This window comes from Corvus kubaryi, unplaced genomic scaffold (genome assembly GCF_017639235.1).
Source record: "Corvus kubaryi isolate FWS band 111438036 unplaced genomic scaffold, C.kubaryi_AGA036_p1.0 split3-73, whole genome shotgun sequence".
In the NCBI taxonomy this organism is placed as follows: Eukaryota; Metazoa; Chordata; class Aves; order Passeriformes; family Corvidae; genus Corvus; species Corvus kubaryi.
In genome coordinates this window covers 33774609-33802155 of record NW_024582091.1, presented here as the reverse complement: position 1 = coordinate 33802155, position 27547 = coordinate 33774609, and the positions used below count along the sequence as shown (strand labels likewise).

At 38.5% G+C, this 27547-nt stretch overlaps 1 protein-coding gene across 18 annotated transcripts in view; it reads left to right on the top strand.

Annotated features, from left to right (window-relative positions):
* The window catches only part of PTPRK (protein tyrosine phosphatase receptor type K), a 389377-nt gene that overhangs the window by 295307 nt on the left and 66523 nt on the right, over positions 1-27547 (top strand). For all 18 annotated transcript variants that reach the window (XM_042017411.1, XM_042017415.1, XM_042017404.1 and 15 more), the window contains exons 9-13: positions 9217-9326; positions 10544-10745; positions 13623-13728; positions 20528-20801; positions 23655-23691. In XM_042017411.1, the coding sequence (XP_041873345.1) occupies positions 9217-9326; positions 10544-10745; positions 13623-13728; positions 20528-20801; positions 23655-23691 (729 nt within the window). The remainder of the gene's footprint in view (positions 1-9216; positions 9327-10543; positions 10746-13622; positions 13729-20527; positions 20802-23654; positions 23692-27547) is intronic.

Sequence of the window (27547 nt, the reverse complement as noted above, 5' to 3'; positions counted from 1 at the left end):
ATGAAACAATTAGTAGAAGAATGAGGTGAGATTCAAAAGCTGTGCTTCAGATCTCTGGAGCTGTGGCTGACAAACGAGGAAGGTTTTAATAGCTTGTAAATCAATATCTGCAAAAGAGTAAAGCCCAGGAATATCAAGACAGTCTGAAAACAGTCTTTCTTCTGACCAGAGCTAGATCTGAATACTTGGTAGTTTCAGTATTTCTGTTTAGCACCAGAAGATGGAATTAATCTTAAAAGTATGTTTTAGTACTTCCAGAAAGTTGTATTCCGTGTAAAAATAAAACCCCTGAATGAGACACTGATAAACAAACTTTGCAAAAAGACAATGAAAACAGGGAAATTTGTGAGTCTTTTAAAAGTGAAACAACATCTTTTGCTTTGGGGAGAAACCACACAGCTACTAAGGTTTGGAAGAAAGCTCTTCTGAGTACACAGGCACTTGGCATTATCTGTGCTATGACAGGGACTCTGCTTTTCCTGGCTTGTACAGAAGATGGACAATGTTTGAAGCATTTGATAAAGGAAGTAGAGGAAGGCTCATGCAACCTGTGGCTGCATACATGCTGGGCAAAGACCGTGTTTGGCACTTTGAGACAAAGTACAAAAACCAGCAGTGAATTTATCACTTAGCATGAATCATCAGCATGCACATGTTCTTGGAGCTGCCTGTTGACCAGAGCACTGCCAACGCAGAGGGACCCTTTGTAAAAGCAGTGGATGAATGGGATTAAAGCAGATAAATGCTTCCTTAATTTTTAATTGGAAACAGATGCAAAAGGCAGTGGATTAACAGGAGTAGTGACTTTAGCCCTGAGCAAATAGCTATAGAGAAAGCAAATTGTGAAGCTCAAAGTGTTCAATGGTGATTTTATAACCAGTAAGGGAGTGTGTCATTGAACAGTAGGTAAACAACTAATTGAAAAGGATCACTTGGATTAGGAGAAGTATCCATTTTGGGGCTCAAAGTATACCAGAACTTTGGTCTGGGCCAAAGCACATGCTCATTGGACACAAATGATGTCCCCTGATCTTTCAGGGGCTCATTCAGCTCCATGCAGAGATATTGAGAGCTATGATGCAGGGTTAATACATCAGCTGTGCAATCATTACTCATGCTCCTGGAGAAACTCCAACAGGCTTGCCACTCTGGGGAACTGCAGAGGAAGAGGAAATGTTATAATTAGAAGACAAAAAAAAAGAGAAAGAGTGAAATGCTTTGTATACTGTCTAGATGTGTGTCCTGACATCAGCTGGGATAGAGTTAATTTTCTTCCTAGTAACTGGTACAACACTGAGGTTTGGATTTAGGATGATAATGATGTTGATAGCACACTGATATTTTAGCTGTTCCTAAGTAGTGTTTATACTAAGTTGAGGGCTTTTCAGCCTCTCATGTCCTGCCAGCGAGAAGGCTGGAGGGGCACAAGAGGCTGGGAGGGGATGCAGCCGGCGTACTGACCTAAACAGGCCAAAGGGACATTCCATACCATGGAACATCATGTTCAGTTTATAGAATGGGGAGAAACTTGGCCAGGGTTCACTGCTGGGAAAACAGCTGGGCATCAGCCTGTGAGCGGTGAGCAATTGCAATGCCCATAATTTGTTACATATATTCTAATTCTTTTATCATTGCTATTCTTGTTATTTTCTTCATTTTTTCTCCCCCATCCAGCTGCTGAGGGAGGAGTGAGCAACTGGCTAGGTGGAGCCCAGTTGCTGGCTGGGGTTAGACTATGACACTGTGTGTAGAGGAAATATCTTTCACCAGCTTGGAGGATTTTATGGCAATAGTTCATATTTAGTATTCTTCTATGATTGATAGTAGCAAGTTTTGTAAGTTGCCTTTACAAAAAACCAAACTGAACAAACAAAAAAACCCCATTTGCTATGAGAAGCATCTTCTTCCTTCCTGCCTTCCCAGTTGTTCTGGCACCCTAGGAAAATGATGGAGGAAAGAAGAAAATACGCTTTGATCAAAGTAAAAAAACAATGCTTCAAGGAGCTTTGAAAAAACATGGACATAAATCTTTACTGGTAGCACTTTAAAAGTTGCAAAAACAGCCCACCTGGGAGAAAAGGTTAATAAACTATGTCCATTACAGCAAAGTAGGGCTGCAAAGATTGTTTGAAATGGAAAACTCTCTCAAAAAATGTATAACTCACATAGCTGAGTGACACATGCATAGATGTCAAGGGAACCAGGTATGCTAATCCTAATGGGGGAAAAGTTGGCAAATAGTTGCTCTTAGCAAAGAGAACCCCATGACTAAGAGATAAAAATTTCAATGCGAAGTTGTCCGTAAATGTCACTGCTAAAGGTATTGACCTCAGTTCTTGCTATAAATGAGACACTAGTTATATACATGTCATAAACATTGACAAAATTTGGTGTCAAGATAGTCAAATACAGGAGGAATTTTTGTCTTTAGCAATAGTGAACTGAAACAGAGTATAACCAACCTACTATCATTGATGAAAGGAGCCTGGAATAACTTATCTGTCCTACATCTTGTGAAAATAACCTCCATTCTTTTTTTCAGATGGTAAGCAAGTTTTGCTATTGGCATGTCATTGAGAGAGAAAAAGTGCTTGCAGGACATGTGAGCACTTTTTGTGAAAGGCATCAGAAAAGCTGATTTGTGAGAAAGAAAAAAAAATATTTAAAGTAAAAAAAATTTTAAAATATTAGCACAGATTTATTTTAAGCTTACACTGAACAAATGATGAGTGAAGTAAGCTGTTTTAAGATATTGTGGAGACTAGAAATGCAAGCTGGGTTTTATATGAATAGCTAAGGAAAAATTGGCCCTGAAATGCAGAATTATTTACCCTGGCTCAAACAACTTCCTACTTTCATTTCCATTAGGTACCTATATTAGAAATGTTATAGCTAAAAAAGTGATACTGCGTATACAGTTATTTTGTTGAAATGCTGTGTTCAGCATAATGATGCTTGCATGTAGGCCAGAATTAGTGGCTCTTTTAGCAGTTTTTGTGGTGGAATGAGGGCTTGCACGTGGCCCCACAAGTTTCTGTGTTCCTAAGCCATGTGCTAGCTGAAAGCAGTCTCCAAATATTGAATTGCATACTTTCAGAAAGTTGTAAAGCTTGTATGTGATGTTACTTCATCCTGAAATTGAGAAACATTTCCAAATCCCAGGAATGAGGTGTACTGAAGTCAGCACTTGATGTGAAAAGGCTTTAAACAAATTCTGCCTTAGGTGTCCAAGCGCCCAAATTTAGCACAACCAGAACTTGTGCATTTGGATATTGGAACAAGCTGGCCACAGAAGTAGTGGAATCACCATCCCCAGAAGTACCTCAGCTCCAGGCTTTCATAGAGTTAGGGTTAGGGTTCAGGGAGCCAGAAAGCCTTCAGCTCCAGGGGCACTGGATCTGCAAAAAGAATGCTCAAGGGATCAAGGCAAGGCATCAACATTGCTGCCTCCACATCCATTGGAGTCTGGGCCACCCATGGTGATGGGGACCTCAGCCTCAGCACCAAGCTTCCATTAGGGTAAGGCTGGAGTTTGGAGAGCCAGGAAACCTACAGCTCCAGGGACACTGGGGCTGGAAAAGGAATGCCCAGTGAAACGTGCACCAGACAAGACTCAATATAAAATCTTTTTTTTTTTCTCAGTAACGTTCAATAGTATTTTGTTCTTTGCTGCAAATAGTCCAACTTGAATGATTTCCAAAGAGGTAATTTTTGTCACCACATATTGTGTAAATGCTCTTATGGTAAAGACTAGCAACAGGAGTTCTGGTTTTGTTTTTCCTTTTTAATATATAAAATTTGCTTCTATTTAAAACTTAGTCTTCAGTTGTAGTAAAGCGTAAAGTAAAAATGGCAAATCCTTCAGAAAAAGCCAATGGAAAGGTGGACCATTTTAGTTTCTTGTAACGTTTAAACAGTGGGAGAGATTAACTGTCACCATCTCCTGAAAATGAGCATCTACTTTGAGAGAAAGGCTGTAAGTTTGCTGCTGATCTGCTGCCCTTTTGATTACAACAAAACAATTTTTCCCAGTATAACCCTGCATATTCCTGCACATAACTTTTACCACAGAGCATAGTAATACTGTGCATGACTTTCAAAGAGTATAATAATAATAAAAATACTCTGTTTACATGCACTTTCATTATTTTGTAGCAGGAAAACTGAAGCAATATAAATTCATTTTTATAGTGGTCGGTGTCAGTTAATACATTGTTTTCCCAGAAGTAATGTATTGTAATATAAATTTCCTGTTAAGTCAGTGTAGAACAACATTTAAGTGACACTATTTGTGAATAACAATTTATTTGTGACTGTGACATAATTTAATGCAAATATATTGGTCTAAAATGAATTGGTGTGATGTCAGATTGATGGTTTGTACATACATTATGCATAGTATTTATAAAGTCCACCACCCCACATGCATATAGAAGAAAAGATTATCATCTATTCACTATATGAATAAATAGCTTTATTAAAAGAGCTCTGGAGTTGCATGTAAATTATGAAAGAAGAGCTTGTGTTGTTTGCACTATAAAACCTTGCTGAGATTCCCTTCAAAATTGTTTTATCTTACTTTTATATATATGTGCATTTTATGTTTGTCTACTTTTTTACTGTTGTTTATTTTTCTTAAGTTCAAAATCTCTACTGATATCCATATAGTTAAACCCACTTGAATTATTTCACTTCTTCAGATAAGTGTAAATCTTGACTTGTTGGAAGTTTAACATAGAATAATGCGTGGCAAAGAAAGTGTGTTTAATGCTGTTGTCACTGAGAGATGGTGGGGTCACACTTCACAAGGTCAGCAGATGGAAAGAAAATCAATGAGACCATAATCTTTTTCAAAAGTGGGTGCAGAGGCCAAAAGGTCTGAGTTCAACTCCTCTAGCAGCTACTTATACTTTTAGAATTATTCAGATGATAATGTTAAGTAACATACTTCACCTTAATATGCTTGTAATAGTCTTGAGTGTTTTGATTTAAGTGTAAACTGTCTGTAAGTCCAAGGGAAAGAGTGAGAGCTCGTGTTGAAAAAGAATGGGAGCTGAGAAGTCAGCAAAAATGTGCTGTGGTGAGTGGTGGATCTTCTGGAGCTGCTCACACAAGCCTGAAGAAAGCCTTTGCTGTCTGTGAAGAGTTCTCCAAAAGCTATTATCAACACAAGGATGACATTTACCTGGTTAGTTTTCACCCAAGTCCTTGCTAAATATCATACAAGGGTGTACTGGGTCTGGCTCAGATGGAGCTCATTTTCCCTCTGATAACACCCCAGTGCTATGGCTACTGCTCTGGCACTGCATCAGCGCTGGCTCTCAACATTCTCCCCCCAGCAAGAGACTGGTGGTGGGCAAGATCCTGGGAAGGGACACAGCCAGGCCAGTTGACCCAAATTAACCAAAGGGATATTCCATGCCATATGACATCAGCTCAGATGTAAAAGCTAAGGGAGGGAGAAGGAATGGGGGGCAATTCTTTTACAATTTTTTGCCTTCTGGAGCAACCCCTGCATACGCTGGAGCCCTGCTTCTCTGGAAGTGGCTGAACATTGCCCACTCGTGGGAATTAAAAATTAAATTTTCCCCTTTGCTTATGCACGTGCAAACTTTTGGGTTTTTTTGTTTTTCTTTTGCCTCTTTAGTAATCTGCCTTATCTCAGCCCACTAATTGTTTTCCATCTTATTTTATCTCCTCTGCCCTGCTGGGAAGGGGAGAGAGCAGCTTGGTGAGCACCTTGGCATACAGCCAAAGTCAACCCACTACAAAAGGGAAGGCTCTTAACACTGTTTTGGAAAGGTGAAGTTTAAGATATTGCTGAAGTCCTTAGTGTCTTGCTGGGAGTCACAGGAAATAGGCAGCGGTGGCTGCCTCCATGGAGAAATGATGTTTGAGTCCTCTGGGTAGTGTTACCAACAGGCTGCCTTGCTGTTGTTCTGTTACCTTACTGTTGTTCTTTTGGTGGTGTTTTTTTGTTTGTTTAGGGATTTTTTTTGCTAATTTTAGCCTTTTAAAAATTTCTGTTTGTAACAAATACTGAAGAACAAAGACACAAAAGAGCAAATGAGGATGTTAAGGTATTATTTTGACTAACCTGAAGATATTCTGTTCTTTAAGCAAATTCTCTTAATCCTGCTTTTCTCTTTCTTCACTCTCTTTACCCTTTTGGTAAAACAGTGCAACTGAGACATTTTTACCGTGGCTGAACTGGAAAATGGAAAGGAAGAAATAACTTCAGGCCATCAAAATGTGTCCTTCAAACTAATATTAATTTATATTCCTTTTTCTGGGCACTTGAACTTTTATTTGTTTCTTTGTTTTAATTCCAGTTGAGTTGTCAAATTATTTAAGTTAATCCCAACATTCATTTTTATGAATTTGTGGGAGTGGATGAAGTTTGTGGGAATTACTGTTCTCTTTCTCTAAATGCTTGTTGTCTTTTTCTTTCTGACTCTTTTGAACTGGGATTCCAAGCAAGCTGCTCATTGCTGTGCTAGCTTCTGTTCTTGTGCCCTTCCCATGCCAGGGGGAAGAGAAGCATGAAACTAACTTGGATCACATAATTCCAGTCACTTTAACATTGCTACTGCTGCCTTAAGCATCAAATTTTATATTTCAGGAGAAGAAAACAGTCATGGAATGAGATGAGCCTAGACACTTCTCCCACCTTGGTATTTAAACAAAAGGTGTAGGAGGATTTATGCAACCCTCAAATGCAGAGCCCTGCACCCAGTTTCAACTGAATATGAAGCATTTCTTTTTAAAGGCACCATACAAAAAGCATTTTGCATGTTTTTGAGCAATCATGTCTGTTTTCTTTTTACCTCACATACTTTGAAGTGGTTTAATGTCAAATTTCATCCACTGTGTACATGCCCTGGTGAATATCCATGTCCTTTCCCAGACACAGATGTACATGCACACACACAAAAATGTGCATGCATCGTCCAAGGAAAATTTCATGTGCAGCACGATATATTCATACCTCTTTTGAGATCAGGGAAATACTGTAGGGCATTCCCATGAAAAATGAAGTGTTGCCTACAGGAAATCTCTCAATGACACAAACAGCACAGAGGGGCTGTCATTGCATGTCAGCCTTCATCCACTGCCTGGTCTGTCCCTGAAGAAAAGCACCAGCCTGTGATTTTAGTTAACTTCTCCTAAGCCTTCATATGACAATTAGATGAAAGGGTTATGTGAAGCTCTCACCTATTTACTTCTGGGCTTTTTTGACGTCATGAATTTATTAATAATGTGCCAAATTGTGTTGTTTGTGTCAAGGGTCAGATCATCATTTATAGCTTGCATGTAGACTGAAATAAATTCCACTGATGGGAGAGACCACTCACTCTTTCCTGCTGCTAGCACAGACCTGGTGCTTCCTTTGATCCATCGGATTTTAATTTATTTTTGCTCTTCGTAAAACTTCAGTCTGCTCTGATAATGAATATCCAAGGAGTGTCATGCATAAGGCTCACTGAAAGTTGCACTGAAGAAAATGGGCTTATTAGAAAGAGACAGAAATATATGTCAATATATTACATAGAAATAACATTTTTGATTGAAAGACTGTAAATCTGAACAACTTTGTCTCTTTGAGGAGGGAAGGTGTTTCTTTGGGTTCAGAGTTTTTCTAGGCGGTCACTTAACCTCACCCCGTTCTTTCAAAATGTGTGTGTTCAAATCTAGGTGAGCTGCTCTGATAAAAAGGAATTGTATGTGTAGGCAAAAGTATCTTGTAAGCTGTAATGGAAGATAACTAAGTGCTTCTGGCTGGTGTTGATGGGATTACCAGGTGCTGTGAATCACTTCAGGGAAAGAGGCCTGAGGTGACACTTCAGACTTGTTATTACACCAGGGATATTGGTTCCATTTGAAATAAGAAAGTAGGGTCATCTTAGTGAGGTTTAGTTCAAAGCTTTGAAAACATCTCTTATTGGAAGGAATTGAAGTGAGCAGTCTTGATCCTTCTGCACATGAGAAGGTCAAAGGCTGAAAGAAATGGCAGCTGAGCTGGTGTGTTTCCGCATGTTCAGCCCTCCCTTTTAAATAAGGATTTATTTTAAAACAACAGATCATAAGAAGATGTGATTTAGAGCTATTTTGTTAAAAATTTCTCTCATTTGACACTGTCTGTGCCATAATTATGCCTCCCCTGATGGGGGAGAATTTTAGAGTCTTTGCCAGGAGTCCAAGAGACGAACGGGACCTTCAGCCTTCTCTGCTTTCAGATAGTTGTTTATTAAGTCTTATCAGAGAAATAGGGCCACTAATGTGACCCAGACATAGCACAGAGCAGAGAATGGAGGAGAATGCCAAATAATCAAGATTACACAGCCTTTTTAAAGGTAAATTAACCAACGGTCACTAAAAGCGTACATTATTTTTACTTTTCCACCAATGTATAAGAAATCATCTAGTCACATAGACTGGAACTGCGGAATTCTTTATCCAATCATCCCAAACTACTTCTACTGCAGAATATGGAGTAGTAGAAGAAGAAGAAGGTCTAGAGTACAACAACAATCCTCCATTTTGAAGTTTTTTGCTTTTATCTATTTACTATATTAACAAACCCAAATCCTCTAAATTTTTCACCCTGTGACAATCTTTCATAATATTCTATCACCTAGTTCACACCAGTGTAGATTCTAATTCTTCCCAGAGGGCAGGCAATTTTCTCCAAGGATGAAGGTCAAAACCAGTGTTGTTCAGGGGGGTAGAACCCTTCAAAACAGGCAGAGAAATATTCTCTGCACTCTGGGTTCCCACACTCTCCTTTGGAAGAAGCTGTATAACAGAGGCTCTTCCTTGCCTTTGATTTTTCCTTTTAAAAGAATTTTAGAACCATGTAGTCCTTGTCCTAAGATACGCTTATTACAGAGTTCAGTGATGTTCCCTGAAGTTGTAATCTAGCTTGAACTGTTTCCCCTGGCTATACTATGAGACAATTTGACTTTGCATGGAGTTTTGAAAACCGTATGTGTGGATAACGTTAACGTTTCAACTTCGTGCTCTCTCTGCACTGCAAATGACAAAATAGACTTTGAAGTGCTTTTTCACACACTCTACCATTGCCTTTTGCATGCAAATGAATACTAATAAAAATAGACCCATGCTCACTTTTGGTTTTAATAGGATGTTCTGTCATCTCTTTAGTTTTTCTGTCTCTTGAATTTCCTATTTTTAAAACTTTCATTTTGTTTGCAGTGCCAGGCCCTATACCTGCCAAATCAGTGAAAGGAACTCCTTTTGAAGATAAGATCTTCCTCAACTGGAAGGAACCTGTGGATCCAAATGGCATCATTACTCAGTATGAGGTAATCATTAAACACCTAACTAGTATAGGATGGGGCTAGGGAGGTGCACCAAGAGTGACAGCATGTGTTTATGCTCTGTAGGCAGCTATTCAATAGTATACTTCTTTCATTTACTGAATACATGATTTTCTGTAGTGATTAGATATTCAAAATTTGTAATTATGGTGCATATGGCTGTCCATCCCTGTCAAGTGGCTTTGCCACATAAGTGCCTTAAAAATCTTGTATTGTTGCTATACACCGTTCCAAAGCCATGACAGCCATGATCTGGAAAATTTTCTTCATTTGAAGAGAAGGTTACATGAAAAGTAAGATTGTTATTAAATTTGGAGCAATGTTTTTTAGCTTTGTTAGATCTTTAGATATCACCCTTAAAAGAAAACCTCCATACAAATTCTGTTTAAAGTGTATTTAATTTATGAGCCTTCTGGGGAGCTTCACAGGAGGTTAGCAGGTAACACCAGCTGATTCGAGCAACAAATACCACACTTTCCAGCACTCCTCTTTTAAAGGAACAGAAGATAAAACTTTGTGTATTAGTGAATTATAGGAAGGCAAAACAACGAATCAAACAAAACCCCTTAAAAATCTATTTATTTATTTATTTATTGCTTACAAAATTTGCTAAATAGTGTGGGTTAAACCAGGAAGGCAGGCAGTTCAGCCCCACTCAGCCATTTGCTCACTTCCTCTCAGTGGAATGTGTCAGTGGAATTTTCCATACATGAACTGATATGTAAAAGCAGTTGATGAATGGGATTAAAGCAGATAAATGCTTCCTTGATTTTTAATTGGAAACAGATGCAAAAGGCAGTGGATTAATAGGAGTAGTGGCTTTAGCTCTGAGAGAGCAGCTATAGAGAAAGCAAATTGTGAAGCTCAAAGTGTTCAATGGTGATTTTATAACCAGCAAGGGACCGTGTCATATAACAGTAATGATGAAGGATGCCTGCGTAGCCTTTCAAATAAGGCAGAATCTTCAATAGCACACATCAAGCCCCCACTGGTTTAGTGCTGGACTTGGCATTGGTGGGTTAATTGTTGGAATCCATGATCTTAAAATTCTTTTCCAACCTAAATGATTCTGTGATTCTGTGGTATCCTCAAGACAGATGGGTAGCTAGAGGAGCATCTCTCTTTTGTTTACTTTCCAGCCAAGCTAACCTAAATCCCTTGTGACCAAACTTTTAAGAGTCACAAAAAAATTGTTTTCCCAGGTCAGCTATAGCAGTATACAGTCGTTTGATCCTGCAGTTCCAGTGGCAGGACCTCCACAAACAGTGTCAAAGCTGTGGAACAGCACACACCACGTCTTCTCCCACCTGCACCCTGGCACTACTTACCAGTTCTTCATACGTGCAAGCACTGTCAAAGGGTTTGGACCAGCAACTACGATCAATGTAACAACCAACATCTCAGGTAAAAGCAAACAACAGCATAAAGAAAAAACAGGGAAGGGGAGGGTGGAAATGTATTTTGAATATCCTTGTAAGACTTGAGAAATTGTGAAATGCTAAAGAAAACCCCCACAAAAAATCCTACCATGTTATGAAATTACGTTACTAAAAATGTTTTTGGGTGTATTCACCACAGGGAAGCATAAGTTCAGGGATAAATCCTTGCATGAGATGGAAATTGCACAGCTGTAGTTGATAACAGTTTTTTCTGTGTACTTTCATCCAAAGATTTTGAAGTGCTGTATAAACCTTAACTAATTGGGCCTTTCAACACTCATAGGTCACTAAGAACTGCATCTGTTTTGCAGGTCAGTAAAGTCAGGTGCAGAAAATTACTGACTTACTGAAGGTGACACCACTTAGCAACACACAGCTATAACAGAGTCAGGGTAGTTGGGGCAAAGTGTGAATTTATTTTGCCAGATTCATATGTCTGCTTCCTTATGCCTTTATTCATTTACTGCAGTGCACCAACTTCAACACTGTTGGTCTTAATAATGCACTGTAAACTCTAGAAGACAGTAATGCCAAATGAAGTGCTTTAGTACTTTTATAATTTCCTAAATTTCAGTGTTATTCTCAAAAAATAAGATAGTGGGTTATGCAGTTGATAGTGGAAGATAAGTCAATGCTACATTTAGAGAAACTCTTTTTTTTGTGACATGGTGACTTCAGAGCTTGGCAGAGATCAAAGAAGTCAGTCATTTAGAAATTTAAACATCACAAAGCAGGCTATTTTCCTTATATCTGTCATAATGTAACTCAGATTGTCCTGTAAAGAGAAGTTAATAATGTAGTGGAATGCACCTATGATTTTTGTGGGAAACTATTCACGTAGTCTCCTCACAATACATGAAAACACGCACATAAATCAAAATGGGACAAAATTCAAGGCAGAGCTCCTTGAATTATGTAGCAAGTGAAATGCTGTATTTGTCATAGCTAACTGGAGCAGTTTGTTGAATTCCACCCCAGCACGTAAGCACTAGCAGTCCTATCCCTATCCCTTTGAAACACCCAAACAATGCACCAAAAATCCCCAAATGATGTGTTCTGTTCTGTTTATGTAGCTATTAGGTTGTTTTGAAGTCTGATATTGTACTCAGGTTGTTTTAAGGTCCTTGTGTTTCTTCACAACCAATTCTAATTCATAAATTTTCAGATATAATGATGGTGTGGTACTTGCATACTTGTCTTCTAACCTCTTTGTAGAAGGGAAAGAAAAGAGGTGTGTATCTTGCTAGCTTGTCTGGTATTTCAGTATTTTGAGGAAAAAAGTGCCTCAATGTGTTTGGATTATTTAGGACTACAATGAATTCAGGCTTCTTCAGATATGCCCTCTTTTCCACACAGAAATTTTGGGAATTTTGTCCAGAATCCAGTATAGCACAACTTTCTAGACAGAGTATGGATCTGTTAGTTGGCAAGACATGGTTAATGCTAAGAAAGCTCAAAGGCGGGCTGTGACACTACTTGTATCTGAACTCCAGCCTGTTCTCCTTTCTATCCTGCTTTATGCTGAGCTGTTTTCCAGTTTCACTCTGCATGACTGATACTTCATACGCAGCAATGCATGTTTCAGAAAATGCTAATTTTAGCTTACTGAGGAGTGAAATTATTCCTTTTAACTAAGCTTACAAGTGGTTACTCTGATTCTAGTGAACACAGTGTAAGCAGTAATTTTAAAATTAACATTAAATGAACATTAATTCTCAAATAATATTTCCTGAAATAAGAGCAGGTTTTGTGCTCATCTAGGATCTAGGACTAATGAAGCAAGGCTTTTAATCTTTCAGAGCTCTTCTATCTATTGATATAGTATTGTTAAATTATTATGACTTAAATGATTGACATCCTGCTAGGAAACATCTTTTTGTGAAAGTTCATTTTGAAATACACAGGCTTCGTTCATGATTTTGTAATGATACAGCCACATACTTAAAAAAACCCCAAACATGCAGATAGTTTTCAAACTAGTGAAGAATTAACAATGATTAGAAATCTATCATTTTCTAATTCACAGAAAATCCTGTTTCTTTCCTTGCACTAGGGCTGAAATCAGCAATAGTATTACTGGTGAGGACTGTAACAGGCAGCAGATTAAAGCTGGATGGTTGATGTAATTGCCAACACTAGCAATCCTACCCACAACAAATATTGCTGCCATGAAGGCATGACAGTCTGACAGTCCATTAGTGAATCAGTTCCTGAACTACTTCTGGTTTTGACTTCCATTTTGTTTTTTCATAGTGGTTCTGAAGCTGATTAATGAGCAGCTTGGCCGCCCATTGATAGGAATGGGCATGGGAATAGACTCCCCGAACCAGTTCTAGTCCACACATGCATGTCTATATAAGTCCCAGTTTTCCTGGACGCTGGTTGGCATTAGCATTGTTTCCCATGACATTCAAGAGGAAATGTGAAAGGTTCTTAAATTGTTGGAGGAGGATGGTAGAAGTTGGGTCTTTGACATGATGACTGTAGTTATTTGAAGGGTAGAAAAATTGAGGCCAAAATGGTTTTTTTTGTAGTTTAGTGTTTTTTGTCAGTCACCTCCTCCCTCTATTTCTGTCCTTCTTGAATAAACCTGTTTTAAGTGTAGAGGTGTCGTGATTTGATGGGAAGCGGTTAAGGATAGAGTTATCAATTGTTGATGAAGTCCCATTCATGCTGTAGTAACAGATTATGCCTGATTGGAGAAACTGTGTAAAAATATTCATGTGGCTGATAATGACTGTGGCTTTGTTTTATACTCCAAACAGCCAAAACCTCATAAAAATTCCAAATGTTTTCACTGATTTGTTTCTTGTTCTTTTCCTTCCCTCTCAACATTAATCAGCTCCCACTTTACCAGACTATGAAGGAGTCGATGCATCTCTCAATGAAACTGCTACTACAATAACTGTACTCTTGAGACCTGCACAGGCCAAAGGTGCACCTATCAGGTAAAAATTTTAAAAATATATATTTAAAAAAAAAATAAAATCAAGAAGAGTTTCTTTTTATAGTTGAATATTTGTTGTGTCACAGTACATAGAGCTGTTCATTTCTGAGTGATAGTAATTTTACACCACTATTGTTTTTCTTACCTACACCTAGCTTGTCAATAGACGTGTAACTAAAAAAATCTGGGTTTGGCAGGTTTTTTTTTTTAAAGATAGTCATGACCTGAATCATTCAGCTACCTGACCTGTTTGATATAGGGTCCCCAGACCACCTTCTAGCCATTATAATTTCATTTTACTTTCTCACAGTGCCTCTGAAATATGACACTGAAAGGTGTTTGTGAGAAAGTAGATTTGAAAATAACACTTCCTCTCCAGTGCTTCAAAGTCAGCTACTCTATAGCATATGTGTATGATTGGAAAATTGGAAGCCGTGGGGAAATAGGAGAATAATAGTGATGAATACAAACTATTTGACCTTTTTCTTCTGAGAGTGCTTCTTACTAGGAATCATGTAGCAAGCCATTAAATTTTATTTGGCGTGTCCTCTAATCATATTAAAATGTTTCATTTATGTTAACTTTGAGGGGCCTTTCCATTTCTGCTCTCTGTTGAGAGATAATTTAATTTTGTTTGCAAAGATTAGTCCACATCCTGCTCTTTACTTCTACTTGTTAGTGTAAAAATTTTATGATATTATTTGATTCCATTTGTGATTTACTGATGTGGCAGCATCAGCAATATTCAGGGGCAGGGTTGACTAATTGGGGGTTAATTAGCTGCTGAGCATCAGGAGGTTTTCATGCTATTACCCTTGTGACATTTTAGAGAAACAGGGGCTAATCATTCTGTGTTACATTAAGTCAGCTATCAAGGCTCAGCTGATGTTGAGTAACATGCCCAAATCCTAAAAGTAGAGGAAAATTAATTGTTTCCTAAGTCTATTTCCATTAAGGGGAATATAAGTTCTATATGAATGTAGTGGGGATGAGTCACATAACTATATGCATTTTTATGTGCTTATCATATAGTCACTCTTATGATTTATATTATCAAGTTATTTATTTATATTCTGTCAGAGAAGAAAATCCGGATTCATCCCCTTTAAAGGAGGTTTTGATGTGTTATATTTAAAATTGTATTCCCATGGATCATTCATTTCTGAGAAATTGCCCTGGGGCAAACCTGGGATTTTTGTGGAACAGGACTGCTTTCAGTAAGGAACTTGGATTCTTAAAATAGAGATTTTTTTAAATTAATACCTTGGAAAACAGACTTGTGGTCTGAAAATGCTCTCAAATCTGAAGGTGCTTAAACTCACTTTCCTCTAGGGCTTTGTAGGTGCTTTTAAAGACTTTTAAGTGTCCTGCTGCTGGCCCTAATGAAAGCTGTCCTTGTTTGGGTAATGTGATACCTATTCTCTCATGTAATCCATGCAACATCCTTTCAGTCTTGTGTCTGGCCACCTGAGGGAGCTGAGGCAAATTCTTGCCCAGAGCATCCCTGCCGGACACCACTGGGATCTACTGATAGTGGTGCATATCTTCTTTACAGCAACTGCTCCGGGGCAATCCTGGGCTGACAGCAGCAGGGTTCCACCTTCAATCCCACCATGCAGCTTCAGGGTGTCAGTCTTGGGTCCTGGGTTTCTCTCCTGGGTGGGTGCTTCTTTTGTGAACTGGTAGCATGATGGGATGTGGCTAGAGAGTTACTCACAGGGCTAGAAAATTACCTAGATCAAGAAGTTCTGGTTTCTCTGCTCTGTACTTGTAGATGAGTAACTTGCTGCAGAGTAAACCTGAAGCACACAAACACACATATATTCCATCAGTTTTCCTCACAACATCCTCAGTTCAACGGCATGAGCTTGTCACTGTGGCCTATGAAGATGGCAGGAAGGATCTATGTGCTAAATGTTAATAGACAGTTTGATAGTCATAGTTTCATAGAGTATTAATCGCTGTTGTTTGACTGTGTTCTCAAAAAGCATACTTCTTTCTTCCTTTCTGTCATCCTCCCTCTCCACTTGAGTTAATTTCTAAAATCTAAGATATAACATCAAGTTTCTAACATCAAGAGGCCAACGAAATAAGTCCTTTACCATAACTGGAGACTTGGGCTTTATTCTTAAAATCAACCAGGTGTTTTATTCCTTACTTGGAATGAGAAGCATTCTCTGGTGGAATGCAGAAGGAATGGTATTATTCCCTTTTCTGAAGGTATGCATATTTCTGACGTATGCAGTCAGGTACTTTTCAGCAGCTTCTTAATAAGGAGATAAATGTAGCACACTCAAATTCTGAATTGATTCAATGCATTTGCTAAACTTTATGATATATTTCAGTGAAGCTTCACTCCATCCACACTGCAGTTTTGTTTCCTCTAGAAGCTGGCTTACTGCCACAATGAGTGTTACTAGGAAGGTGGGGAAAAAATGGATCACTGTGCCTGCAGCTGTGATGGAGTAGAGGGACTCAGATGCTGTTATTTAGCCAGACCCTGAAGAATACAACTGGCTTTTTGAAAAGTTTTGTTTCTACCCAGTCCTGTAATCTCGGGATCTGTAGATGGTCATTTCATTTAATATCAGTAGGTTCATGTTTAAAAATTTTTTTAAAAAATAGGAAAAGAAAAAAGAAGTAAACGGAAAACAAGTTTAGTCTGATACTCTTTTGCTTTTACAAACAGAATTATGCTATGGTCAGATTTCCATCATAGCCTCTCCATCAGCACAGCCACTCAGCAAACAGGTGTTCCTTGTCTTAAGTATAACATATGAGTGGTGTTTCTTTAAGACACTGCCTAGCTGCCCTAGTCACCACAGTTTAAACATGACTCTAATCATACCTTCCTTGTCAGGTTTTATTGTGCAATCTCTAGCATTCTTTATGGCCCCCTGAAGTTTTAAAACAAAATTACAAACTAGAAATGCAAAGGGAGACAAAGCTGGATGGCTCAGGCTCACTTTGAAGCGCGTATTGTTTCACCATTAATCTTGTGGATGAGATTCCAGTCAGTAGAATCAATGGTGCTTCAGCGATTCATTTGAAGATGTGATTTGTTGCTGTAGTTTTTCTGAAGGTTCCTAACTGAGTACCAGAAAAACAATTTTTTGTTTTCAAATCCTACTGCAGATCAGGGTTACAAAGAGTGTGCATCAGAATCAGAGTAAATTTTTAATGATTAAATTTATTTTATTTGATTAAGTGCTTTTCTTGTACTTCCATGTGAAAAATTAGTTTGTTTTCATTTTGCAGCAAGATTAATTAAGGGGACCATGGCAGGGAGCAACTAAAACAATCATTGTCAATTAGAATTACAAGAGCTGGGGCTGAAACTTGGGCTCGTCAGTCAGTCTGGTGCTTGACAAAGGAGAGGAAGATGTGCCTCCACTGGACACATAGAAAGAAATGTCTAGCAGGTATTTAAAGTCTACTCAGAATAGGGCTGAAGTATGAACAACATTCACCACTGCCATATCTCTTTGGGAGCCTAAATTTTTAGGGAGGGATGAAAAGGAAGATCTTTTGTCAGAGACCTACACCTGTTTGCAATTGTCTTGGTCAATAGGGAGGTACTGTACAGGTTTTCTTAAATTACCAAAAAAAAAAAAAAGATTTTGTCATGAAAAATAATTTCTTCATGGAAAATTTCAGCTGAGGAGTTCTTCAGCTGATGTATCTTCAAAATTTCTCTGCTTACCTGGCTGTCTCAGATAACTGTTCGGCCTTTATGATTCTGATGACTTATGTAGCAGGTTCTGAAATTTTTATTACTCTTCAGAATATCTCAGAATTTATTTTATTCATCAAGAAGAAGGAATATTGTCATCTAAGCTTCCCACTCCTCTATCTTTATTTCCCTTTTTTAATCCTTCTCTGCTCTGTGGAAAGACTGGGAAAAAATGCTGTTATAGGAATTCCCCCAGCTTCTGTCACAAGGAAGCTCTTTCAATAACTGAATTCTCATCAGCACAAAAAAATGTATAGAAAACCTAAGATAATTGAAGCTAAGATTAGTTATATGTAAAGACACAAGGATAAGCAGCGTACATAGCTAAATTTTCACTAGTACCTGATACCAAAACATATTTGAAGCCAGTGAACACCCCACTTTTCAAGTTGCAAATTTAGCTTTGACTTGTTTCATCACATGTTACAGCAGGGTGTCCTTTCTGACCGTTATTATGTGCACATAGAGTAACAGTGCTGCTCTGGAACCACTGCAGTGTTTAGTAAATGGGTTTAAACAGATGGTATCACAAAGGACCCAGAGGTAAATGACTGTATTCCTCCATGTCTTGTTAGCCTATAATGTTGCATGAAAAATACTGTCAGATCCCCCTTCTAAAGAGGATAGGAAAATCTTTTATTTAAATGTACTTTGTGAACACGCATCTAAAAAAATAATTTAAAATAAAGCTTTTTTGGAGACTTAAAACAGTTTCTGTTATTTGCTATTTTTTCTCTTGAGTAAGTGTAGATGACTACAATATGTATAGCTGTGTCCTATTTTCCACATATTGTATATTTTTGTACGTAGGGGTCCAAAAAGCATTTTTTGGAAGATATTTTATATAAATTAATTTATTTGAAAGTTTTTCAGAACTTTCAGATTTTATTGTGGTCTCACGCTTAAAATTTTTCTATACCTTTTACATCCTATTCAAAAATTACAGTGTTCTTTTAAAGAATGCTATAAAAAGAGACTTTTAAACAATGATTGTCATGCTGTTTGATTATTTGTTTTGATCTCCAAAGAGACTTGACCCTAAAAAAGGAGATGTGCCGTAAAATGAAGATACCCCATTTATGCCTTATTCTATAAAATCGATGGGGAAAGAGGGGTTGACATGGTAACTGTGGTGCGTCTCCTCTCGGGAGCTGTGTGACAAACCAGACTGTTCCAGGGCACCGTTGACTCCGTCACGTGCAGACATTGCACTCTCCTTCCTCTGTCCCTGCTGGCTCTCTCCTTTGAAGTTGCCAGGGTGTCACAGACAAGCTTCCTGCTCTTCTGTCACTTCTGAGAGCAGAATTTCTGTCTGTCCCCATCCACTGGCAGCTGATGAGAGAAGACTGCATAATTCAGGCAGCAGAGACGTGGTGTCTGTGTCCCAGTGCTCTCCAGTTGGTGTCTGGCCAATTCTGAAATGCTTTTTTACCCTGCCTGGGTCCAGGGTCAGCCCAGGGAGGGAATGAATGCCAGTAGTAATTTCTTATCTTGGGACATTATAAATAAAAATTTTAAAAATATTTTTTATCCTGTCAAGCTTTTAAAATATCAGTGCTTTTAGGAATTTTTGCTAGTACATTTGTTTTGAGGCATAAAGAAATATGCTGGATATACGGGGGTTTTGTGCAAGTGATTTCGTGGTACAGTCCTCATTAACTGGAGATGGTTGATATGTAGAGTTTACCACAGAAGGTGCTGTATAACTGAGCTCAGTTCGTGGACAGTTTATGAGAAATAGATATCCCCAGATCTAACTTTTTTTTTTTTTTTACATTCTTTTTTCTACCTGGAGTTTCAAAACTGACATGACTTTGTACATTCTTTTTGGACACATTGAAATGGAAGAAAGACGCATTCCTGCTTAATTTTTAGGTGCTAGGTAAAGGGGATGCTAACATTTTCTTTCAGCTCAAGAAAGACATGAAACTAATTTTCCAGTTTATTTCTTCTCCTCTTTCTTCCATTCGCCAGTATCATACTTTATCTCTGCCACTGCAGTTATTGGGTTTTCTGTGCAGCAGTTGCAGAGAAAATTGACAAAATAATTTAATGCTGCCCCATAAGTTCTGAAAGGAAGAGGACTGTCTTTGCCTTTCAGAGTCCTTGTAGCAACGCAGTGACACTTCAAGAAATTGGTTCAATTTTACCTTTTCTGTTTAGAAAGCTTTATAACAAACCCAAGACAGACAAATCTGCCAGTTTAATTCAAAAGCTTCAGGTTTCTTGTCTACATGCCTTAAAACCTCCAAACCTCCTTTTTTCTTATAAAATGAAGGACTACCTTCTGCTCTCAGTACGTAAATTCTGTACTTCTGAAAGGCAGAGGAAGCTGATAATGAGTTGGTAACATCCTGCAGTCAGGTAGTTCCCCTAAAGGAGAAAGAAGAATTATAATTACTTGTTCTATTTTGAGCAGGTGATTTTGAAAAGTGACCAAACCATGATCCATTTAAAGAGAGGTATTGGGAGATTGAGGTGGTGTTTTGATGGGCTGAATACTCTCTGCTTCAGCAATTTGTAACATTTTATCATTGACAACTGTAGAGGAATGAGGCAGTCTATTTCAGTGGAATGGACAGATTTCTGTCCATCTGTGCTTGTATTACAGCATGTCACTTGTACTTTGGATCTGCATAGCTCTGAGCCAAGATAGAAGCCACAGCAAGGTCAAGAGGTGGAGAAGCCTGTCAGCACATTCTGTCTCTAATGATATGACAACTGCAAATTGGTGCTTCGAGCACAGCCTGGAGGCAGCCATTATGTTGGGTCTTGAAGCTCAGCTTTCTCTAATACTGTTTCAAAGGAAAATGCTAACTTCAGATTGCTTCTGATCAGCCAAGAGTTTAATCTGTTGTAGTTTAACACAGTTGTTCCTGTGTTTCTTCTAAAGAAATAAGGGTTAAAAGAAAGTAAAAATAAGAGGTCTTGTATCGTTGTTTTTCATGAAAAAAATGGATGCTGCTTCTTTCCAACAGCTGAAATAAATAGCTTTGCTGTATTTCCAGCTTTTGATTCTTCTCTGCATCCATCTCCTGTCTTGTCCTTTTTTCCCCTGTCTCACCAGTGCCTACCAGATTGTTGTTGAAGAGCTGCACCCGCACCGAACAAAGCGAGAAACTGGTGGCATGGAGTGCTACCAAATCCCTGTCACCTATCAGACTGCTCTTAGTGGAGGGTCACCGTATTACTTTGCTGCTCAGCTTCCCCCAGGAAACCTGCCAGAGCCAGCCCCCTTTACTGTGGGTGACAACAGGACTTACCAGGGTTTCTGGAACCCCCCGCTGGCTCCTCGGAAAGGCTACAACATCTATTTCCAGGCCATGAGCAGCGTCGAGAAGGCAAGTGCCAACAACACCTTTCTGCTGGAAGGAGTCAAAGACATGCCTGTGGTGACAGTTGGGACTGTTGGAGTTGGATGTGGGAGGTGTTGGCAGTGGCATGACTGAAATACCCTCGGTGCTGTGACAGCATGACAGTGCGGCATTCACATTTCACATCAGCCTCGTGTCATAGTAACTGCTACTAGATGAGAGTTTAATACATCTCACAGTAATTGTCTGAGGGAAGTAATTTCAGGGCTGTGACTCCGTGTCCTCAGTAAATAACATCCACAGTCCTTTCCCCAATTCTCAGTACCTGCACTCCTCTGAAGATTAAATTACTGCAGGATAAACAGTGTGGGCTGCACAGTGGGCTAGCAAAATATTGCAAACTTTTTAAGGCTCTCACACTGGACATCAAATAAAAAGTAAAAATTTTCTTAAGCGAAAGTAACCCCTGGCCCACCATGAGTTTGAGAGTCTTTCTGAGAAGATGTACATCAGGTTTGCACCACTGCTGTGCCATAGAATTATGGCTATCACTCACCTTCATTACCTCCTTGATGTTTCTTTTTAACTCTGCTGCTGAGTACTGCTACTGGCTCTGTATGCATATGGAAGGAAGAAAAGTGTCAGGGAGAGAGTTTCTGAGGTTCCAGGTGGGAAGGAAAACTGTGGCTCTGCAAGCCCCAGGCTGTTCCTCTTGAATGGTTTTTCCTCTTGTAAATGAAAAATGGGGGAGAGGAAAGGTATTGGTGAGAAGGGAAAATGTGGTAGACAGAGAACCTTGCAATATTTAAAAACTAATATTTTGATATGCGGTTTAGAGAACTGAAGTGTCCAGACAGTTCAGACAGGAACTAGAAAGGACAACTAGACTGATAGTCACTGATATCCACCAGAACCATTGGAAATCCACCACGCCTTCCTTATGCTTGGGTCTCTCTGGTGACTAAACAAATCCTTGCCAACAGACAGCCTTGCCTCGGAGTCTTTTGAAGAAAATCTCACCTTTTACCTCTGATTATGAAAATTGGATATGCATCAAGTCAGAATGGGAGCAAAGGTGTTTGAAAACTAGATTTTTTTTCTGATTCAATAGACCACTCCCTTTCTTTAGTTCTTATTTAAAGACCTGAATGAAGTAAACAAAGTAAAATAAAAGGTGGCTTCTAGACGCCCCTCCTTGTTTCCCTCACCTGCTAAAAATAATTCTCTTTGTTTTTGTGGACTACCAGTAGACTGCACTGTAAGGAAATTTGTTTCATTCCCTAAAGTAAAAAAAAAAAAAAAAAGGGAGGGAAAAGTAAAATAAAAGTACTAAATAAAAACATAGATATTTATTTTAGCTTTTGTATTTTGACAGATAAGTAGAAAATGAGGAAGAACAGAGAATTTTTTACTTCAACTTGATTTCAGTTTGTGAGAGATTTTAATCCTAAAATGGATTTCTTATGTTTGAAACTTTGGATTGAATTTCTGTTCCTACAGGGATTTAGGGGGAGGTTTTGAGGGGAACTGCAGTGCATTCTGCCAGGACAGAGATCTAGTGGTTGTATGATAACCTCTGAGCTGCATATTTAAACAGAAGCTTTGCTGTAAACCAGTGGGATCACCAAAATAGGCAGAGGGAAGTAAAGTAGGCTCTGAAATACATGGTAGGGTTGAGAAGAGGTGATCCTTGTAGGCATAACAGAAATAGACAAGTAAATCCAGTAACTAGGGAGAACAGGTGAGATTATATTAGTAAACTTTGCGGGGCTTTAATTTAGATTGAAAAATTGTCCTTATTGAACACTTACAGTGCCTCACTTTAGAGTTTTGCTAGCTGTTTACAAGCTGTGCTTACAAACCAGCATCAACATATTTTACCTGTTGCTTTCAAATCTTCAAGAGGAGACAGATCCCAGGGGGTGTATTTGGGGAGGGAATACTGGGGGGTGGAGGACTAGAGTAAGCATATTTTGTAGAGTGAAACTGTCATTATTATATTTTCAAATTATATGCCAATATTGTTTAGAGTGATCTAATACAACAGCAGCTGCATCCTCTCACACAACCTTATGCTATTTCAGTATGTTTGCCTTTAAAATAGTTGCACATTCTACAGTAAGGTCAGAAAACTCATTTATGATTGACCCTCATCTGTTCAGGTTGTCCAAACTATGCATAAACAAGTAATTTCTCTGTTCATTTGTTTTAATTGTTGACCAAACTTCTGAGGGAAAAGGGGAGACTGGTAAATTACACGCAAGTTGTCTTTGCATGTGCAACATCTTCTGAAGCACATTTCTGTCAGATCACTCTCTCCTGGGCAGATTGTATAGGTTATAGATTAACTGTGGAGGGACACCCAGGCTGCACCTGTGCTCAGTCCACACCCAGAAGCATGAGGGAGCTTGTTGCTTATGAGCTTCAGGCAACTCTTTAATAGTGTCAGGATGTAGCAAGACATAATTTTGGAGGCAGTGGTGAGCAAATGTATCTTTTCTGCTGTACAGTGCTGCTGGAGGTCAACACTGGCTCAGGATTTTTGTGCCGAGACATAAATAGGAGTGCCACTCCTCCTTTTTTTTACTGCTGCACCCTCTCTTTATATTCTTATGGCACAATTTCCATTTGATTTGAATAACCTGAAATTTTGCTATATTTGGGCTGTCCTGCACCTTTTCTCCCCATTGTTATCCTGGAAAGTATAGTCCAATAAAGGCAAATTCCCCAGCCTCCTCCCCTGCTAAGTCCCGAGCCTTACAACAACCAGCAACCTTGTTGGGTTGTACCAGCTGATCAGTAGATCTAAGATGAATTTATGGAGTGGGTAGGGCAAGAAAAAGCCCTTGATCTGACTGTTTGCTTTTCTTTCCTTAACAGGAAACCAAAACTCAGTGTGTTCGAATAGCTACAAAAGGTAAGAGGTTTGTCCCCACACACAAAGTAACTTTTTAAATGAAATGTGGTGCTGCTATTAAAGGATCAAAGCAAAGCCAGTACTATCCCTCTATTTTGAACCACTTGATTGTGTTAAAATGTAATGGTCTGCTGCTTTTTATCCCCACACACAAAGTAACTTTTTAAATGAAATGTGGTGCTGCTATTAAAGGATCAAAGCAAAGCCAGTACTATCCCTCTATTTTGAACCACTTGATTGTGTTAAAATGTAATGGTCTGCTGCTTTTTATCCTTTGGTATTGAGCCAAGAGAGTACTGTTCTAGCAATACTCACAATTTAGACAAAATAGGGACACCTCTTTTTTCCCCTTCCTCTCTGTGGTTTTTGAGATCTACTTTTAGAGTGCTGAAGCATTGCAGGCAGTAAATAGATGGACAGGGGAGTAGAAAGTCCACGTGGGTAAACTGTCTGTTAAACTAACAATTATTTCCAAGCAGGGGTGGAAATAACTTAAATGAAGGACATGGCAGTTAATTTTCCTAAGTAAGAGCTCCAAGTGTTAGCGAGACATAGGGGAGGGTTGATTTGAGAAAGGCTTGTCTCTTTGACAGCGAGTTCCAGGGCTAAGGCTGACTGCATAGCTGTGAGAATAAATCATGTTGACCCCATACACAGCAGGTTAATCACATACTGCTCACTCAAAAACGCTGTTTCATCTTCAAATGAGGACTTAGTTGTTCTGCTTATTGTTATCTCTTGCTTTGACTGTATTTATAGCCATTTGTTTTGGTGGCTTGATTGTGCCGACATGAGAGTTGTTTGATAGACTCTGGCAGCATAAACAAGAAAGGAGCTTACAAATGCCCAGAGTCCTCTGCAGAGGCCCAGTACTTATGTTGTCTCTTTCTAAATGCATATTGATATTCAGCATAAAAACAACTTTAGATATGAGCAACTGGGTATTAAAGTACTGTGGAGGCACAGCAGCCCCATTTTTTCAATAACTTCCTTCAATTTAAATCTTGTTCCAATGAAAAGCTGATGCCTCTAATGAGATGGTAGAAATCAAACATTTTCTTGAGAAACCAGAAAATAAAATGTACTTCTTAGGATGTGTTAATATTTTCATCAAGTGAGGTAAGCTAATAAAAACAGGAAATTAAAACCATGAGCTAAGCCTTCTGTAAAAAGTATATCAGCATTATTTTTCTTATGTTTACCTGGCAAGATGAAATGTTTTAATTAAAATATATTTGCATAAACAAATATTTATGTACCACAAGCATGTATTGCTAGGATTTGAGTCTAGGGAGGGTTTTGAAAGCCTCAGAAATAACTTAAAATATTTCAGGGCTGTGGAATGGGAAAGCGATGGTCTCTCTCATAATAAATTTCCTGGATAGTAATAATAAAACAGGAAGGGAATTCACCTGTCATATGAGGAAATTATTTTTTGCTTAACCACATGCAGTCCCCCAATCTCAAAGCAATGTTCATGATAGCAATAGACCTCTTGGTGGTTGCTTGTACACCTTCCTCTGCTGCAATAGTCACATTCCCCCTAATGGCTGTAGACTGAAAGAAAGGGAAAATAAGAATGAGGTTTCTTACCGTTGTGTCTTATATATTGCGTTTGCCACTCTGACTGAAGACAAGTTTTCCTGAAGTAAATGCATTACCTGATATATCAGTGCTAAACTCCTTGAAAGTGGAGCTAAAAATCAAAGTGTTTTCTCTGACTTATATTAATTGGTAGATGTGAATTGCAAGGGGAGGCAACATTAGGAGCAAATGCTTTCTTTTCCTCTGCAGGAATGCATTTAATATGGAATCATCACTTCAGAGTCATGTACATTCATATATCTCAAATGAGTTATACTGGTATTCTAAAGTATTTACATTTTTTAAAAGCTTGTACTGATTTTTTTCCCATGTTTTCATCATAATAGTAATAACATGATATGTTCTGCTCGAAGAAAAGTATACTTAATATACTGGTTTATGTATATGCTCATCTGATTACCCTGATTTGTTTGTTGATTTGTTTGTTTGATTTTTTGTAGTGTGCAAGATCGCTTTGAATCATTGGCAATAGGAGATGCCTGGTTACATTTGTAGTATTTTCATAGGGAAAAGAGTCCTGTCTCACCTTACCCACCTTACCTAATGCGCTCTAGTAAAGCCAGCATACCTGTGTAAAATCCAGAAAATTGTCTAAACTATGTATTCCATTATGAATGTAGTGTGTAGTTCTTTGTCATCTCCTGTGACTTGAAGCAGCCTACAGGTGGCCAAACTGCATTTTGCCTTGAACATGTTGAAAAGGCATTAAAAATTATAAAAAGCTATGGTGGAAGGGAGCAGGGAGGAACAACATAAAAGGTGCACGTTAAGACAAAAATCTCCCTGGTAGTGAAGTTCACTGTTACCAGCAAAGTTACTTTCTTATTTCTATCTTGTTCAAGGATCTGGTGTTATCTACTGTGTATATTCACACCAATAAGATGTAAAGAGGGAAAAAAATATGACAGTAACATCATGGTTTGGTGCTGGAGAAGTTCATTCTTAACAATTTTTTTTTTTTTTTGAGAGCTCCCTAGCAACATACTTTACACGTATGTTAACATGTTATGGGTTTCACACGTCATTCCCAGGGTTGCCTTCTACCTTTGGGAATTGATGGAATGCTTTCTTGATTGGTGTCAAACTAATGAAAGTCAACAAATTTAAATTGAAGCACTTGTACTTTTTTTAGTCGGTATATTCCAGGTGCTGTGCTCTCATGCGCTTCAATAACAAATGCCCTGAAGTGTCAAGTCATCTAAACGATGGTGCCAAATCATGACTAAAATATGTTGCTGCTCTTTCCTGGTGTGTCTTCAAAAAATGTTTTTGAGTAAACAGAGAAACGTACTAGTGTTGGGTGTATTGTAATACACTGAGTTAATTTTTCATAGTAAAAAAATTGGAGCAGCACCTGTTTAAAAAGTAGCCTCCTGAGCAGTTCCTGTATACTTGCAGCTGAAGGATGAATGCCAGTGATTCTTTGATGGCCCTTAATTAGGCTAATAGTAGGATTCCCCCTTTTTCTAGACACCTACTTCCATGGCACTTTTAAGAGCTAACTTTTGCCCTTCTGCAGAATGGAGTGAATTGGCCCAGCCAGTTATCCGAAGTGATGAGAGAGTGTGAAAAGTTACAGACAGTACACAGCCTGTTCATGTAAGCTTTCATTCTTGAGGAAATCAAGTTGAAATAATGTTAAAAATAACTCCTTGTATCACAGGTGATGAGTACAACATACCTAAAGCACCATTTCCAATTACAAATATAGTCCAGAATATATATTAACTGTGAACAACTTTAATTCCTTGGACACTTTTAGCTGATACTGCCTTCCTCTGTTAAGCTGAATCCTCTTCTCATCCAGAAACTCTTAGTAACCCATGATCAGTGTAATTTTTTTTTTCCAACAACATTTAATTGTTCTCTACCTTATTATTTTTTGAATCTATATAGTAAGATTACCCAGTCACGAATAACTTTCCCGCACATAGTAACTGAAGAAAGAGAAAAAATAACAAACCTTGTTTTCTGAAGAGCAGAGAAGAGTGCAGAGACTGAGAGTGCAGGTCAGATATTCATTAGGAATGGAGTAATGCTAGGAAATACGTATTATTTGATAAAAACCTTGTTATATATCATTTCCTAAAGAAAGTTCTTGAACTTCCTAATACTAGCTTATTAAGGCAGATTTCAACTACAGAATCCTGCAATTGTTGAGGTTGGAAAAGACCTCTAAGAACACCAAGTCTGACCATCAACCTAGACACCATGTTCACCACCAAACCACGTCCACAGGTGCTGTATCCAC